This window comes from Cebus imitator, unplaced genomic scaffold, assembly GCF_001604975.1.
Source record: "Cebus imitator isolate Cc_AM_T3 unplaced genomic scaffold, Cebus_imitator-1.0 Scaffold16, whole genome shotgun sequence".
Classification (NCBI taxonomy): domain Eukaryota; kingdom Metazoa; phylum Chordata; class Mammalia; order Primates; family Cebidae; genus Cebus; species Cebus imitator.
In genome coordinates, this window is record NW_016107331.1 from 11393451 (window position 1) to 11411457 (window position 18007).

Genomic DNA, 18007 nt, shown 5'->3' on the forward strand with positions numbered 1-18007 from the left:
GACAGATATTTGAAGGCACCAATTCAAATATGGTAGCTAAGGTTGCAGAGGAGTTATTTTTTCAGAGAGGATATATCACAGGAAAAGGTTGGCCCTTACTCGTTCTTTTCCTGACTCAGTTCAAAATTCTCTGCTCCATTTCCCACATCTGGGGTCTTGACAAGATATCACGTAGATCTATGATGTAGTTATACAAACTCTACATCTTGTGACCTATGTAACTTTTAGTATTTAATGCATAAATCTTATCCCAATATTGTAATATTCTCTCAACTTTTCCAGGCAGGTTTAAGATCTGATTTATCTATATGTGTCCTGATTGTTTGCAAATGTGATGAGTCAGCCAACAGGATGCATCTGATTATCTGGGGGACTGGTTACAAATATAAATTCCTAGAACTGCCAATCTTCTCCCTGGGTAGGGATTCTGATTTAGTAAATCTGAGATGTAATCTAGAAATCTGCATTTTAAAACAAACTTCTAGGTAATTTCAACACACACTGAGGTTTAGAAGCAATTTCACTGAGCCCAGGTTCTTATTATGCCTAGTAGATCTTCAAAACGGAATTGTTAGTGAAAAAAGATCACTGTTCTGTGCAGCTTCTCTTATCAGTCAGATAGTTATATTAGCAAGGCTCTGGTGGATTAGAAAGTCATCAGGTAAACTCTTGCTGAAAACATGGCTCTAGTTATATAAGGTTATGATGTTGTTAAATAAAGCAAAGGGCTTTAGCTCAGTGGGGACATGCTTTGCTGAACTGATTCTAGCAATGCTGATGTGACTAACACAGAAAAGCACACTTTATAGCCGCAGATTGCATCTTGATATTCATAAAACGGGTTTCAAAAACCCATGTTTTAGGTTACTAGGAGGATCAGGCAAGAGGATGCAGAAAGTTCTATGCAAAAAATCGTGACAGTTAACCACAAAAGAACTGAAGGCACAGTCTATCAACTGCTACTGGGTTTGTTGTGTTATTTTTATACATAAAGAATAGAATCCCAGTGTAATGCACTTTAACAAAGATAATTGGATATATGTATACAAACACATGCCGTTTTTACACACCCTTTGCTTTTCTGTTGTAGAAGTAAAACCATCCTTGATAGTTGCCCATATTTGTCAATATTGGCTCTTCACTGGTATCCTCAGCAAATCAATGGGCACAAGTTTGAAGGAAAGGAAGGAGATTATATTCGAATTCCAGAGAGGCTACTGGATGTCCAGGATGCAGAAATAATGGCTGGAAAAAGTATATGTAAATTAGTCCAGTTTACAGAGTATAGCAGCCAACAGTGGTTTATAAGTGGAAACAATCTTCCTACCATGAAAAATAAGGTAATCTATCATTTAAAAAATTATGTGGTTGGAATCTGTTTTTCTTTAGCAGGCACACTCAGAATGCATTTGCATGCTTACAGTTTTCATAAGTGCTACACATGGCGAACTGATATGAAATATGTTTCATCTTTATGAACTATTTATAGAATGTTTAGTTTCTAAATGAGTTGGAAATATTTCCTTCATGTTTTATTGAGTAAAATACATAGATAAGTGGGGAAAGTAAAAAATATCTAGCTCTCACTAATATAATATACTATTATGTACTTAACTTTTAATGAAGTCAGCCATTTAAAGTCAAAGTGAGCCAAAACCTAAAATACAATAAAATAAATAAATGGGGAAAAAAAAAAAAAAGTCAAAGTGAGTGTTGTCAGCTGAAGGCTGCTGAATGACCAAGGTCGGGTAGAAAAAGCACAATGGGAAACCAATGGGACGTCCTGCCTGTGTGAGTAAGCTAAATACTAATAGTGAGAGAAAACAAATGACTATAGCTACTAGAAAAATGAAGTCAAGTTCAGGGTAAAAGACTCAGTCATTACACTAATTGTAAAACATCATTATATGTTCTGCTGCTTTTCTAGGTATTATCTTTGAGTGTGAAAGGTCAGAGTTCACAAATCCTGACTAATGACAATGAGGTTCTCTACAGGATCCATGCTGCTGAGCCTAGAATTATCCCTCAGACATCTCTGTGTCTCCTTTGGAATCAGGCTGCTGCAAGGTACTTATTAATAAATTTTTAAAATCAGAATTTGGTCCTTCCCCATTTCAGTACCACTGAGCCTATTGTTTTGTGCTGAGCACAGATGGTGGCCCCAGGTCATTACACTGGAGAATAACCTCTCCAATAAATAAGGGGAAGCAGCACAGGAAATGGTCTAGTATTGTTCCGATGGCAGATGCAGCCCAGCATTTAAATATGTGTATAGCACATGATTTACTTCTTTATTTTTACTACTTTCATGGGATGTAGCATGAGTTCTGATAAATTCAGATAACCTTGAAGTTATCAGTAAATGTATTGGGCAGCAAAGAAATTCCTTCTTTTACCCTTTCCATCTGGACTTGTGGTTCTGGGAGCTGATGCCTTGTGTTTAAGAGGGATCAGCAGGAATTTATAATTCTAGTCCACATGGCTTGGAGTACATTTTGAGATTAAATCCATGGACATGCATGAGAAGGAGAGAATGATTCTTTGAATCTCCTTGGCCTTGGGCCTCAAGTTTCTGAGCAGTTACTGTCACTAGGAGGTCAGTCAATGATGCAGGGTCAGGCATTGGTGGCCTAGAAAGGTTTGGGGCTTGTGTCAGTCACTTGGTTCTGTTTATTACTGAATTTCAGTCACACAAACTAAAATTCTAAATAGGCTTGAAATAATAGCTTAGTTTGGTAACCAGATGTCCTCAAAAACACTGAAATTTCTGCTTTCTTTCTCTTAAATAAATTCCACTTGAAATGTCTTCCTGGGTTTAAAACAGATCTTAAACCTAATGCATAGATACTCTGAAATCTTCAATACGTAATTAATAGTGAATGTTTCAAGCTGCGTCTGGAGTTTGGGCAAGGAAGTTTTAGGTCCTTAAAAAAGTAAAGAAATTAAGAGGCATTAAAAGGGAAGAAGCTCAAGTAATAGTCATTGAGGAAGGCTCAGAAGGCTTGGTATCAGATGTAGTGTTTGCTAAAATGATGACATGGTTTTTGTGCTAAATTAGCCATAATTTATAAAAGGAAATAATTCAAAGAATCTTAGAAAACATATGTATATACGTCATTCCAAAGAAGAAAAAAATTGAGGAAGAAATCTTAGGAAACCATACAAGTAATTTATGTGGTTCAAACTATAAGGACTTTTGAAAAAAAAAAAAGAGTAAACATATATCACAACTCTGTTGCTCTTGTGAGAGTTTTGAATGCTAGAGAAGGGTGCCTTCTATTGAACATGTCAGGCAGGTTTTCTAAATTAGGTAGGAATTGGTGCTGCCCTGTTAAGAAGACAAGCTCCTTTGGTACCAGGAATGCCTTAGAAGCTTTGGTTGGTATTTAGGCTGCTTCTTAAGACATCCTGTGGAATCTGTTATGTCATGTCCTTGACAAGATGTTCCCTTCACTGTTTATTCTTGAAAATGTGGTCTACTTAAGTCTCGACTAAAAAAACCTTAAGTTCAGCAACCTGTTTTTTTCTTTAAAAGCTATCTCAACACCTTAAGTATTGATGAAAGAGGAATAGTGACTATTGCGTTTTTGCCCTAGCTGGTTGTCTGACAGTCAATTTTGCAAAGTGGTTGAGGAAACTTCAGACTATGTGGAATGTGCCTGTTCACACATGTCTGTGTATGCTGTCTATGCTCAGACTGACAACTTGTCTTCATACAATGAAGCCTTTTTCTCTTCTGGATTTATATGTATCTCAGGTCAGTATTTTTGAATCAATAATTTTAAATATTTCTGAAAATGAGAAGTCTGTTTTCCCATAATCCTTTTATATATGTAAGATGCAAATATACCATTGTCTTTTTCATTAATTCATGCAACAAATATTTATAGTGGGCCATCTCTGTACTGAGGATACAGTAAAGAATGAGACATAGTTTCACCCCATAAGGAATATGTAATATGCTGTAGATTAGAAGCTAGAAAATAGATAAGGAAAGGCTATAGTTTATAGTACCATGGTTTAGAGGCCAGGTTCTACAGTTAAACGTGAAGAATATGTGACTATGTGAGATAATACATACAAAAATTTTTGTATTTTTTTTTAAAAAGCTATTCCATGGGTAGATTTTGCATTCTACAGCTTAAGCATTCTGAATATGCCAACCACTGTGTTAAAAAATAAATTATCTTTAACATTCCATATCTAGGCCTCATATTTGGGAGTAAGAAGAAGTTAAATTTTATTAATGTCTGTCAAACTGTTTACCTACAACTTAACAATAGAAGCATTATTATTAGCTGTATTAATTATATGGTTGGGCATCTGAGAATTCTTTAAACTATAATTTTATCCTTCACCCTCACCCATTCTGTGCCCTGATTCTCTTCTTACAAGCTCACAACTTTTTATATGAGCAAGGTGCTATATAGTGAATTAAATTAAGAGCAGGGTGTAGGGTAATGGTTAAAAAAATGCAAACTATGAAGCCAGACTGCTGGAGTTCAAATCCTAATTATCCTGTTAGCTAGTTGTGGGACCTGGATCAAATTACTTAATTTCTCTATACTTCAGTTTTCCCACCCATAATATTTGATTATAAATTGCAGATACGTAACAGGTGGTAAATATATGAAGTTAGACATTTCTAACATTCTGCTTTAGTGATGTTTTATCTGTAAATGTGATGATTATTGCATGCATATCTCTTGTTATTTGTATACAAACAGTTTCTCTAATAGTCTTTATCTTTTAGGAAGTTTTTCTGGAGCTAGAATCAAGTAATTAATTTCCATTCTTTGTTCTGATTGCCAGTCTTTCCAATAGAACTTTATTTTGTATAGTTATAAATTTTCTTTAATGTGTTTTAATTCTGAACCTAACTTTAATTCGATAGCAAGTTAATAACTTCTTATTCTTAATATCTTTTATAAAGGATGACTTTTCTTATTTAGTAGAATCTCCTAGGTCCATATAGTTCCAAAGTCAGATGGATACATCCTATTTTACTTTATTGCTAATATATTTAACGAGCAAAGAAATATTATAGAATGATGAAATATAGCCAAAGGCACAATGTTGAAATAAAATCTAGATGTCATTTTACATGTTTCCATAGAGTCATAGGTTATGTGCTTCTATGACCCACAAAAAAATCCTTGCTTGTTCCAAAGACTGAATATTAAAAAAAAAAAGAGTTTTAAAAATGAAACAGGGAATGTTATCCTGATTTTATAGAAAACTAGTAGGACTGACAATAATGAATTTCCTGGAGAATCATTAATAAATGCCTGTATATCTTTTCTGGAACTTTAGAAAAGACTACATAGATTTGCTCATGTATTTGAGAATCAACAGCTAAATGTTAGTATCTGCTTTTATCACTTTTGACTTGGAGTCATATTTGAAGTTATTTTCTTTGTCATGTAATTGCATGTTCTGTCCATAAGGAGACACAAAGTCTTCACTCTGTACCTCAGTTTCAGCTCATCCCTCAGGGCTGGATGAGTTTCCATCCCTCTGATGGATCCCAGGAACCAGAAAGGAGAATTTTATATATCTTTTATACATATTCTATAATTTAGCTCAGGACACATCAAATATCCCTCTGAATTTGATAGCAGTTGGCTAGTACTTTTCCTGAAATACAGCAACATACAATTAGACAGGAATTTAACCTTTTTTAAAAAGGTTAAAGTAGATCACAATGTACTGGTAGTAATTCTAGTTTGCAGTTCCGTTTACTATACTAAGAGCAGAACAACCCAAATGATCAAAGTGTGTAAATAGTTGTAGAGGCCAAAAAGCTTACCACGTCTTAGCTTAGAAAGATGAAAGAAAAGGGTGTATACCAGTGACTTAAAATTGTAAACTAGTTTTCCAACTATCAGAAAATTAAACTAAGATCATCCCTTTAGGTTAAAACGAAAGGACATTTGTAGAGAGTCTCTATAAAAAGTTAAAAAAAAAAAAAATAGCCAAACATGGTGGTATATGCTGTCCCAGCTACTCAGGTGGCTGAGACAGGAGGATTGCTTGAGCTCAGGAGTTAAGGCTGCAGTGGGCTATGACCATGCCACTGCACTCCAGGGTGACGGAGCAAGACCCTGTTTCTTAAAAAAAATAATAATAATATAATGAAGATTAAATACCCACATGTTACTAGTGGCTATTATATTGAACAGCGTTAAGTTCAACCACCCTGTTTATCTGGAGGCTGGTCTCCTGGCAACCTCACCCCTCTAGAATAACTCCTTTCCCTTAATACACAGAACTTTCATACTGTAAAATGCTTCATACTGACTTTTGTTCATACTGAAAATCTTTTTGGGGTTGGCTATATTCTTTTTGTGCCCTTAGCTTATTAGAACAGTAACCAAAAGGCATTATGCTGAGGAGAGAGTTGGAGGAACATGGGAATCAATAGAGATAAGCAACAAAAAGGAGAAAAAGTGACAAGCACAGCTGTTAGGTTGGTGCAAAAGTAATTGTGGTTTTTGAAATTTAATTAAAATTAGTTGCCAAAACCATAATTTCTTTTGCACCAACCTAATGCATTAGGTGGAATAATGGAGGAAAAAAAGCTTAAGCTAAAAAACTAATAGTGCATTTAATAATGAAATAATGGTAATTTTGTTTTATTTGGATTTATCTGTAGAGAAGGCAGACAGATAAACATATACTTTATAAATATTTTAAGGAAAATTTCATGAGAAAACATACTTGTCTTGTGAAGGAGTAAACTTCATTTATTTGGAAAATGTCTCTCATTCTTAAGTGATGCCAAATAATAAAGATGTTTACAAACGTATGTAATGTACATATGTAATTTATGTACAAATATTTCATATGTTTATATGCATATAAACATTCAAATATGGTAGAGATAGAAAAGAGAATTTGTAGCCAAGTATTACAATAAAAGACTTTAGCTGTTCTTCACAGTTTTCTTATCTAAATCAAACATTATCAATCTTATCATTTTATTAAGGGTTATCTTCTTTCTTTTGAGTAATGAGGAAAAGTCATTTGTGTCAGTGAACTAATTAGATGTTCTTTTAGAACTGAATCTGTAATCTACATAGTGGTAGGAAGAAAAGAAAAGGCAAATTACTCAATTAGCTGCTTGTTTTGTCTACATCATTGTCAAGAAATCTATTTTTTTAAAAACTTCAGAGTATACCTTTAAGTAATACCTGGAATTGTTATACTTTTTTTTTTTTTATTGAGACGGAGTCTTGCTCTGTCGCCAGGCTGGAGTGCAGTGGCACGATCGCAGCTCACTGCAACCTCCGCCTCCCAGGTTCAAGCAGTTCTTCCTCGGCCTCCCGAGTAGCTGGGACTATAGGCGCGCGCCACCACGCCCAGCTAATTTTTTGTATTTTTAGCAGAGACAGGATTTCACCATGTTGGCCAGGATGGGCTTGATCTCATAACCTCCTGATTTGCCCGCCTCGGCCTCCCAAAGTGTTGGGATTACAGGCGTGAGCCACCACACCCCTACTTTTAAAAAATAAAATATTTATTTATTTATTTATTTTTTACCTGAGATGGAGTCTCCCTCTGTTGCCCAGGCTAGAGTGCAGTGGTGTGATCACGGCTCGCTGCAACCTCCACCTCCCGGGTTCAGGCGATTCTCCTGCCTCAGCCTCTCAAGTAGCTGGAACTATAGGCGTGTGCCCCCACATCTAGCTAATTGTTTTTTTTTTAATATATATTTTTAGTAGAGATGGTGTTTCGCTGTGTTAGCCATGATTGTCTCGATCTCCTGATCTTGTGATTTGCCTGCTTCAGCCCCCCCCAAAGTGCTGAGATTACAGGTGTGAGCCACTGCACCCAGCCTATACTTTATTTTTTTAAAAATCATTCTATTTATAGTTATAACACTTTATGCTTTGTAATTTTCAAATTTATATTAAGGAATTCAAACCAAAAATTTCTACAATTAAAAAAATGATTTCTAAGTTTACATATATGTTAAATATAGCTATTTAATTTCAGGTGAAAAAATAAAAGATAAGTATTTAGTATATAGTGTCTTAAAAACCTGATAACTGAAATATTCATTTCTTTAAATTTTAGGCATTCAGTACCCTCACTCAAGCCAGATGAGTTTCCCTAGATGAGGACCCAGCCTGTTTGGGGTTGTTAGCAATATTCTTCTCCCCTATGTAAAAAATGCGTTTACATAACCATGATGCATTATTGTTATAGGCTAATGGGATCTGGCCTATCTTCCTGCCACTAGCTTTGAATCCTGAACTGCCACCAGGTGTCATGCTAGCATTTTAATTGAAGCTTAGTATACTTAAATATTTCTGAACTGGTCAAATTTAGTATACTAGAGTTGTATCATGAAACAGGAGTATACTTGAGTATTACTAAGTTAAAGGAAAAGGCTATAAATAAGCCCTTCTGTGAGCTCGAAAAAACAGTTGACTTATATATTTCTCCTTGTTCAGCACTAATCCCTTGCCTCACATTGTTATCATCTACCACAGCAAACTCATAGCAAAGCACATATTTATGATCATGTGCCTTAAAATGAAAAAAAAAAAAGCCACCTTGCAAAGCCTACTTTAAAGAGTATATTACTAACACACACACACACACACGCACACACATACACGTGCAGGCGTGCACATTAACACACTCAACTTAAGCCTTGAATTTAAGCTGGTTTTTTGTCATCTTAGGGAATTCAAAGTATGCATTAGTTGAGTTCTGAGCATCAGCTCCAATAGTATATAGACTACCTAAGTCAAGACGCAGAATATCTGGCAGGACTCTGTAGTTTCTGAAGATACACTCTATACTTGTGTAGGTGGATTTGAAGTCAGCCCCAGGACCTACACACCTGTTCCAGAACATCCCATGGAAGCCTTCCTAAAAGCGATTGCTCCAGATTTTTTGGCCAAATTTCTAGGCTGAAAGCCTTGACTAATGCAAATCCTCTCTTGTTGTGGAGATCCTTGTCTACCTTAATAAAATATAAAAATATAATTCAAAGGATTTCTCAAAAAGAAGTTATAAGACCTCATGTAGACCTTTTGCAGATGCTCAGTCCACTTATGCCAGTATGCAGTATATTCTGAAAGTTTGTTCCATGGCTTCAGAAGAAAACAAAATATTAAATAAGTGCAGTTCCTCCTGTTATATTAAGGAGGCATTGATAAAATGAAATGAGGTAATGCATGCAAAGTACATGGCAAAGCAGTATACATATGTCAATTGCTGTTATGTTCCAGTAATCCTTAAACAAAATTACCCTACTGAGAATGAGTGGGGTAAAATGTTTAAGTGAAAAAAACAAATGGGTTATCATATGCAGCACATTTTAGTCTTAAGAGGCAGAAAATATTTTTTAAATATGTGTATACTCTGCCTTTAAAAATCTAACATTAACATAAATTTATGTTAATTGTAAGATAAAGATTTGTTGGATTAGTGCTAAGGTTCTGTTCCCTTGAGTAATGTAAATAGGTGAATTCAAACAGACTCAAAGATAATAAAAATAATTTTCTTCACACAACTTAGAAATTCAGCAGTTTAAGTTAAAAGTCATTGTGGAGAAAGAAACACATTTTCTTCCTGGTTTTGGCATCTAGTAGTGCAAAGTTGCCATGAAAATTCATAATTACCACTATTGTAATTATATAACTATTTCTAGTAGATAAAAAGGGGTGATTATGAAACCTCAGTTTTGGTAGTACCATTCAAAATTTTATGACTGAAAATCCTACTCACTTTCTCAAATATTTCTATTTCCCCAAGCCACCTGTTCTTAGAAAATTAGATTGCAATTCGATTCTTAAACAATAAAACTTGACTTCTATAAATACAGAAAACCAAGGGTCTAATAAAATTATTAATCTGCTTAATTTGTAGTGTCTTTTTAACAGAAAAGTGAACACGTAGGTATTTATAGTTATCCATTGGGCTTAACTGGTAAGTGTGAAGATCTTATTTGTCATGGAAAGTGGAGAATACAATTGCCATGTCATCTTTTCCAGAGGTACTGGGCAGAGGCAGGTGGCAGACCTGACATGCCTAACTGCCCCCAAAGATTCTTGCTATAATGCTCTTTGAATCTTCATGGATTATTAAATTATACATGGACTTTTTTGTTCCTACAGGTCTCTTCTTGGTTGTTCTTTCCCATATCTTCTGTGCCAGGTACTCCATGTTTGCAGCTAAACTTCTGACTCACATGATGGCAGCCAGCTTAGGAACACAGGTAGGAGAGCACTGGCATTTATGATTTATCATGAGATGTTTGTGTTTCTTCTGCTTTGGTCCTTGAACTGAGTGTAAAAGTAAACTTTTATCTCAACTTAGTTGAAATAAACTAGTTTAATTTTGCAGTGGAAGAGAATGGAAACAGGAGAGTGGTATAAGAAAAATCACACTTAAAATGCTTGTTTCTACAGAGAAGCATCTTAATATCATCCCTTACAGAAAACTAGCTTCTTATCACAAAGCATTCTGTTGTCAGATAATACATGCTGAATGTATTTATAATTTATATATACATTAAAATTAACATTTTGTTAATCTGTTTGAATGAAATGTGCTATATTATAAATTCTTTGTGTGTAGGGCATTAACATATATATTTTAAAGCATCTGGACAATATGTATTGCTTCTTTTAATATAATAGTTTGATAAAATTATCTTCGAAAAATCATTCAGTTTCCTATGGTAGAAGAAACTGAGAAAAACATTGACTTATTTATTAGCACACAATTTAAAGTATCTCGTTTAGAGCACTGTGTAAAGTACAGAAACCAGATCAAAAGATGAAATTAGATGCTTTTTCTATCCACATGGTGCTTATAGTCTAGAAAAGATGTACATACAAATAACTATAACTCAGTGTGCTATGTGAACATAGACCATTTGCAAACTATTCTGTGAAAATAGATGAAGACTTAATTCGTTTTCTCATTTTTCTCTGAAGGTCAAGAAAGTCTTCATAGAAAAGGTGATATTGAGCGGGAACTCAAATGAGTAAAAATTCAGTTTGTTGATAAGGACTAAGAAAGGCCTAGACATTTATAAAGGCAAAGGAAAAAAAGCATAATCACTTCTACTTTAAGGCTGAAATTATGGAGCCAGGCAGAAAGAATATGTTATATAATGCTCTTATTGAGATAATTTTTAATATTGTTTTATAAAATTAAAAAATACCACTTTTCTGGATGGGAAGACACTTCTGCAATGCAGACAATATTCTATTGATTGGGTGCTGGTTATATGTGTGTATTCAGCTTGTGTACATTTATTGTGCTGTAGACATGATTTGCAGTTTTTTAGAGTGCTAAAGTGCATTTATTGAACTCTAAACAGAACTTGAAAAAAATAGTGTTTGTGGCAGAGCTGAAATATAAAATAGAAAATTATCTTGAACATTGGGATTCTGTCGCCTTTTTTTGTTCTAGGAGTGAAAATGACCTGTACATTTCATAACTATTTTTCAGGGAATAATTAAGTGTGGATTCTAAGCAAAGGCCTCTGATTGTATTTCTGAAGACCTATGAACTATGAGAAGTGGCAGTGGGTACCAAATGGGCTTGCTTTGAATTTGACAAGGCTATTTATATTGCCTTTGTAACCTGCCTTATCTGTCTTATCTTGCCTTTGCTTCTTGTGTCTAAGATCTTAGAAAACCTGCCTTCCATAATTAGAGTTTACTTGGCTGTATTCACCACCCACTCTGGTGATTTTTTGGCAGCAGAATTTGTACAAGACTTAATTATAGCACTATAGAATTACGGACAACTCTTCAGTGTCCTAGCAGACAAATTTGCTCATGTCTAGAGATGTGAAAGACAAAACCAGGATTTCTATGTTGGAACATTGACTTTTGCTTCATATTGTGCTTAACATCGATTTTGGACAAAATGGTTAGTCAAATCCATGTTTTCCAGTATATTTTTAGAATAGATGAAACAGTGTGGCATGAAAAATCATATAATGTATGACTTGTGACATAAAATAACTAAAAAGTATTTTCATAGCTAATTTTGGCAGGAAAAATTGGTATATTATTGACAGAAAATAGTTTATTTCAAAGTGCTTTATCTACTTTGATTTAAAAATACCCTCTGAGTTAAGAAGAATAATTATTGTACTTAAAACCTTTTAGCTAAAGCTTTAAAAAAATTCTTAGGCGCCCCCAACACAAAAAAATGAAGCTGACTGTAGTAAGTTGGGCCCCAACACTATCTAAATTTTAAAGTCATGTTTATAGCTCCAGTTATATAATTTTGCCAACAGGCATTATTACAGTTCCAGCCTTGGATCTTTCATTTGGGACCCTCTGTCAATGTTATATTGTCATTTTTGGAGTTTAACTCTAGAGAAGTCTTCAAAAAATACAGGCTTGGCTGTGGTTCTTTAGCTAAGAGGGAAAATTCTACAGCTGACTTGGAGTGTTTGAGTTGAGAATACTTTGCAGACAAGTGTGCCAAGACCAGTCCTTTTCAAATCTTTATTGCTGAACTAGGACTAAGTAGAATGGCTTATGTGGGGAAGGAAAGAATGTAAATGTGATATTCTGGACTTCCTTTTGGAGCAATGTGGTATAAAGGGCCCGTGAATCAGAGTCAGGAAAATGTGCTCGTCCGACTCTACTTTCTACTTCTAGAAATATGTAGAATATTATAACCATAATTTATTCTGTGTGTGTGTGTGTGTGTGTGTATTCATGATTGGAAGAATACAGATACAAATCCAAAGATTATTCTGTCTTTTAAAATCAAAAGATTCTGCTTTAATGTGGAGTTTGTCATTATAGCACCTTTGAGAATCATTGACTATAAAATATCAGTAGGTGGCAGTAGAAGATTCTTTTTCTCCCTCAAATTTGTCAGTCTCTCTTTAGCCATGATGGCGTTCGGTAAAAAACTTGAGAGACTTTCACAGTACTTCTTTAACTGGGCTACAGGGTGTTTTACATGTCATTTGTGGTTTCCTACGTTTGTCTTTTTATCCTCTTTATTCAGAATTTAACTAAATGCAAATGTACCATAAGAAAGATTGTACTCTATTGGCTTTGAATATACATACTGCGTATGTATATTTAAATTCAGGGACATAAAATTATTTTCATCATTATATTTATGAGCAGTAAGTATGTTATTGATACAGAAAAAAAATGTGTTTATTATAATGTCACAGAAGCTTTGAGATAAGTCTCTATTTTCAGTTTATCAAAAAATAAACATATTTCTTCAATACCAAGTTTTTTTTTCTCACTTATATAAAAGAAAATGATTAAGTGGCAAGAAATTGTGGGACTCTTCAAGTATGATGTGAGAAAACAGCAAACAAATTTTGATAGTATTGGGTGATATTTCTGAGAAAAACATCTAATTATATCTTTGGGATTTTTTATCTTTGAATCACATTGCCAACCCATGTGTGCCCTGATAAGACTGGTAAACAACTAGGACAAAGGACAAGTTTACAGTTCAGGGTTCTCAGTTCTGGGGGTTCTGTCAGGAAAAGCAGTTCTCCAAATCTAAAAAAAGAACAGAAGTTTCCTCATAGAAAACATGATGATAAGATGGAACTGTATTTGCTCTGATTAATAATACTTAACAAGGGAAAATATTTGTTTTTCTTCTTTGTGGTTCGTTATTTGTACAGCTTAAATATATTTTCTGAGACTAAATAGCAAATTCATGTAGAAATGATGTATGTAAGTCTGATTACATTTGCCAGCAAGCCTATAGCTCAGGAGACTATTCTCTGGAATTTAACAAAAGTTGGACTGTTACTGTCTTTTGTCCACTTTCTCATTCTGCAACATTTTGGGGATGTCATTTTGCAATGTGCTGTTTCCCAGGAAGGATCCTATTCAAGCACCCTTGCTAAAAGATTCTGGTTTAATCTGGAATTATGTCATCCTTGCTTAGAGTATCTAGCTTCTTTGGGAATCCTTGAGAATCATTGAGTGTGCATGACTAAAGGCAGAAGTCCTGTGTGACTTCCCAAATGCTGGCTCCTTCTGGATACAACAAGCCCTGGTTTCTGTTCCAGCCGCTTGCGCTGTTTTGTTGAGATTGCCAACTCAAGAAAGTCTTTGTGTGAGTAAGGCATGTTACATATGTAACAAGCATATTTTAATCAACTGAAGCAGAGTAAGATAGAGATGGTAAAATGTTCATTAGTCAGAACAGCATTTTCCTTAGTTGGAAGTTTTGGTTAATCATTTGTTAACCAGAATATCCTTTGTTATTTCTACTTTTTTGCTGAAAAAAAAAAAGTATATAAGAGTTTAAATACAAGGATCAAAATTAAATCTTGCTTTGAAGATTAGGAAATTGAGAAGCAGAAGGTCATTTTTCAGTAGAACATTTTTGACTGTATGTTAGTGCAGATGTAAATAGATCAAGAAAGTAGCAAGGAAGTGTTTCCTAAGCTTCAATGCAGACATCTTGTTAAAATTCAGATAGTGCATCAGCAAGATAATGGTGGATTTCCAGATCCTACTTGTTAAGGTATTAGATTAACTATATTATGACCCAAAACATCTCTGGTGGTTGTTGTTGATGATGCTGTTGCTGTTACTATTATCACTAAACCCATATAATTAAGCTATTTTTCTTAGTATAAAATATTATTTAAGAAATCTCATTAATTATTTTTTTAGTTTCATTTTAAATCTCATTGCCTTTAAATTCCTTATACACATGTATCTTTCTCTCTTTAACGAAAGGCTGCTTCCGTGTCCTTCTGTTTTTTTTTTGTTTGTTTGTTTGTTTGTTTGTTTTTGTTTTTTCTTTTTTCTGGGTCTAGGAAAGGGAAAGGCCCTTAGGCAAGTGGACTAAGATAATTTAGAGTATGAATAAGGCCTTTATTCTGGTCATTCTCATAGCATTTTACAATTTGCAAAACTTCTCAGTGTTGTTTTGGACATAAAAGAAACTACTAGAAAGAAGATATAACTAGTTCCCCTGCCCCAACTTCATTCTTTTCCACAAAGATTTTGTAGGTGCCCTCCCCCCACTGTAATAATGGTATTGAGTATTTAAGCCTTTTTTTAAATACGATTAACTATATTTAACTGTGTCTTTATGGTAGAGATTGGGTATTTAACTGTATCTTTTCTTCATATAGAGATTAGTTTACATGAATAAAGAGCATTCTGCGCACAGATATGAGTGTACATTTAAGTTGAATTTATTAAACTATTTGACTTGATTTAGGTATGTTCAATGGCACGGTGAAAATATTATTACATTCATGACTATGAGTGACCATTCAACATTCAAACCAAAAAATTGAGCAAACCGTCATCCCAAGTCAAGATCATTATTCATCCAGCAGCTTGACCACTTCCATCTCATATATCATATGCACAATATTGAAATTGTGCAGTGAGCAATACACACACAGGAACATGTAAATAATAACCTAAAACACTAACCTCATAGTAAGAACCAAGTATATACAGAGAAAAAAAAATCACTTCTTCTGTGGTATGCTATGTAGTACTACATAGGCTGAGAAAAAGGAATCCCAGTTTTCAGAGTCTCTGTGGAGGAAATGGAATCTCACCTTGTTGGTGAAGAATGTATAAGATTTGAAGACTTGGAATGTGTCACATTCTAGGCAAGGAAAAGAAAAAGAACAAAGACATGGAGGTTATAGTGATCCTGGCTGCTTTCCCTTCGGTAAGGCTTACAGATTCCACAGAGAAATAGGTAAGTTTTGACTACAGGTGTGGCAGTTCCCCGTTGTCTGAGAACCATAAGGAGTTACAGAGTCACCAATGGAGTTAGACCAAAAAGTCACACAAGTGTTTTTAAGGATTAATCTGGCAATGAGGGATTAAAGGAAAAATGGACTAAAGAAGGTAAGAGGCTAGAATTAGAGAGATGAGAGAGGTTGGGTGGATGGCTTTTTCCGTCGTGCCGTTAGGATGGGTTCTGAGCTTAGACAATAGTAATGGCAATGAGAATTCAAAGGAAGGAAAAAGGACTAATAAAAATATCTTATTTTGCTTTTTTAGACTTCTACACTTCCTTGTCTTCTGTCTTTAAATCAATAAAAAGCCACATAGCAAATTTTTTTTATCTTACTTTAGGTTCTAGGGTACATGTGCAGAACATGCAGGATTGTTGCATAGGTACATACATGGCAATGTGGTTTGCTGCCTCCATCCCCATCACCTTTATTTGGCATTTCTCCCCATGTTATCCCTCCCTGACCTCCCTACCCCCTGCTGGCCCTCCCTTGACCCCCAACAACAGACCCCAGTGTGTGATGTTCCCCTCCCTGTGTCCCTGTGTTCTCATTATTCAGCACCCACCTATGAGTGAGAACATATGGTGTTTGATTTTCTGTTCTTGTGACAGTTTGCTGAGAATGATGGTTTCCAGATTCATCCATGTCCCTACAAAGGACATGAATTCATCATTTTTTATAGCTGCATAATATTCCATGGTGTCTATGTGCCACATTTTTCTTGTCCAGTCTATCATTGATGGGCATTTGGGTTGGTTCCAGGTCTTTGCTATTGTAAACAGTGCTGCTATGAACATAAGTGTGCATGTGTCTTTATAATAGAACGATTTATAATCCTTTGGGTATATACCCAGTAATGGGATTGCTGAGTCAAATGGCATTTGTATTTCTAGGTCCTTGAGGAATCACCACACTGTCTTCCACAGTGGAATGTAAACTAGTTTACATTCCCACAAGCAGTATAAAAGTATTCTTATTTCTCCACATCTTCTCCAGCATCTGTTGTCTCCAGATTTTTTAATGATCGCCATTCTGACTGGTGTGAGATGGTATCTCAATATGGTTTTGATTTACATTTCTCTAATAATCAGTGATGATGAGCATTTTTTCATATGTTTGTTGGCTTTATATATGTTGTCTTTTGAAAAGTGTCTGTTCGTATCTTTCACCCATTTTTGGATGGGTTTGTTTCTTTTTTTCTTGTAAATCTGTTTCAGTTCTTTGTAGATTCTGGATATTAGCCCTTAGTCAGATGGGTAGATTGCAAAATTTTTTCCCATTCTGTTGGTTGCCAGTTCACTCTAATGATTGTTTCTTTGGCTGTACAGAAGCTCTGGAGTTTAATTAGGTCCCATTTGTCTATTTTAGCTTTTGTTGCCAATGCTTTTGGTGTTTTAGTCATGAAGTTCTTGCCTATGCCTATGTTCTTAACGGTTTTGCCTAGGTTTTATTCTAGGGTTTTTATGGTATTAGGTCTTATGTTTATGTCTTTAATCCATCTGGAGTTAATTTTAGTGTAAGGGGCCAGGAAGGGGTCCAGTTTCTGCTTTTTGCACACTGCTAACCAGTTTTCCCAACACCATTTATTAAATGGGGAATCCTTTCCCCGTTGCTTGTTTTTGTCAGGTTTGTCAAAGATCAGATGGTTGTAGATGTGTGGTGTTGCCTACAAGGCCTCTGTTCTGTTTCACTGGTCTATATCTCTGTTTTGGTACCAGTACCATGCTGTTTTGATTACTGTAGCCTTGTAGTATAGTTTGAAATCAGGCAGCATGATGCCTCCAGCTTTGTTCTTTTTGCTTAGGATTGTATTGGCCAGGAGGGCTCTTTTTTGGTTCCATGTGAAGTTTAAGGTGATTTTTTCCAGTTCTGTGAAGAAGGTCATTGGTAGCTTGATGGGGATAGTGTTGAATGTATAAATTACTTTGGGCATTATGGCCCTTTTCACGATATTGATTCTTCCTAACCATGAGCATGGAATGTTTCTCCATTTGTTTGTGTCCTCTCTTATTTCGTTGAGCAGTGGTTTGTAGTTCTCCTTGAAGAGGTCCTTTACATCCTTTGTTAGTTGTATTCCTAGGTATTTTATTCTCTTTGTAGCAATTGTGAATGGGAGTTCACTCATGATTTGGCTCTCTGTTAGTCTATTATTGGTGTATGACCAGAAGCAACTCTTACTGTTCTGTAGCCCCAGTGGGTGATCCCCAGGCAAGCATGGTCTGGAGTGGACCTCCAGCCCTCCTGCAACAGAGG

The 18007-nt window shown here is 35.1% G+C and overlaps 1 protein-coding gene across 4 annotated transcripts in view; it reads left to right on the top strand.

Moving 5' to 3' along the window:
* The window catches only part of ADGRV1 (adhesion G protein-coupled receptor V1), a 564714-nt gene that overhangs the window by 253762 nt on the left and 292945 nt on the right, over positions 1-18007 (top strand). For all 4 annotated transcript variants that reach the window (XM_037731465.1, XM_037731468.1, XM_017508574.2 and 1 more), the window contains 4 exons: positions 1091-1340; positions 1928-2067; positions 3597-3757; positions 10134-10234. In XM_037731465.1, the coding sequence (XP_037587393.1) occupies positions 1091-1340; positions 1928-2067; positions 3597-3757; positions 10134-10234 (652 nt within the window). The remainder of the gene's footprint in view (positions 1-1090; positions 1341-1927; positions 2068-3596; positions 3758-10133; positions 10235-18007) is intronic.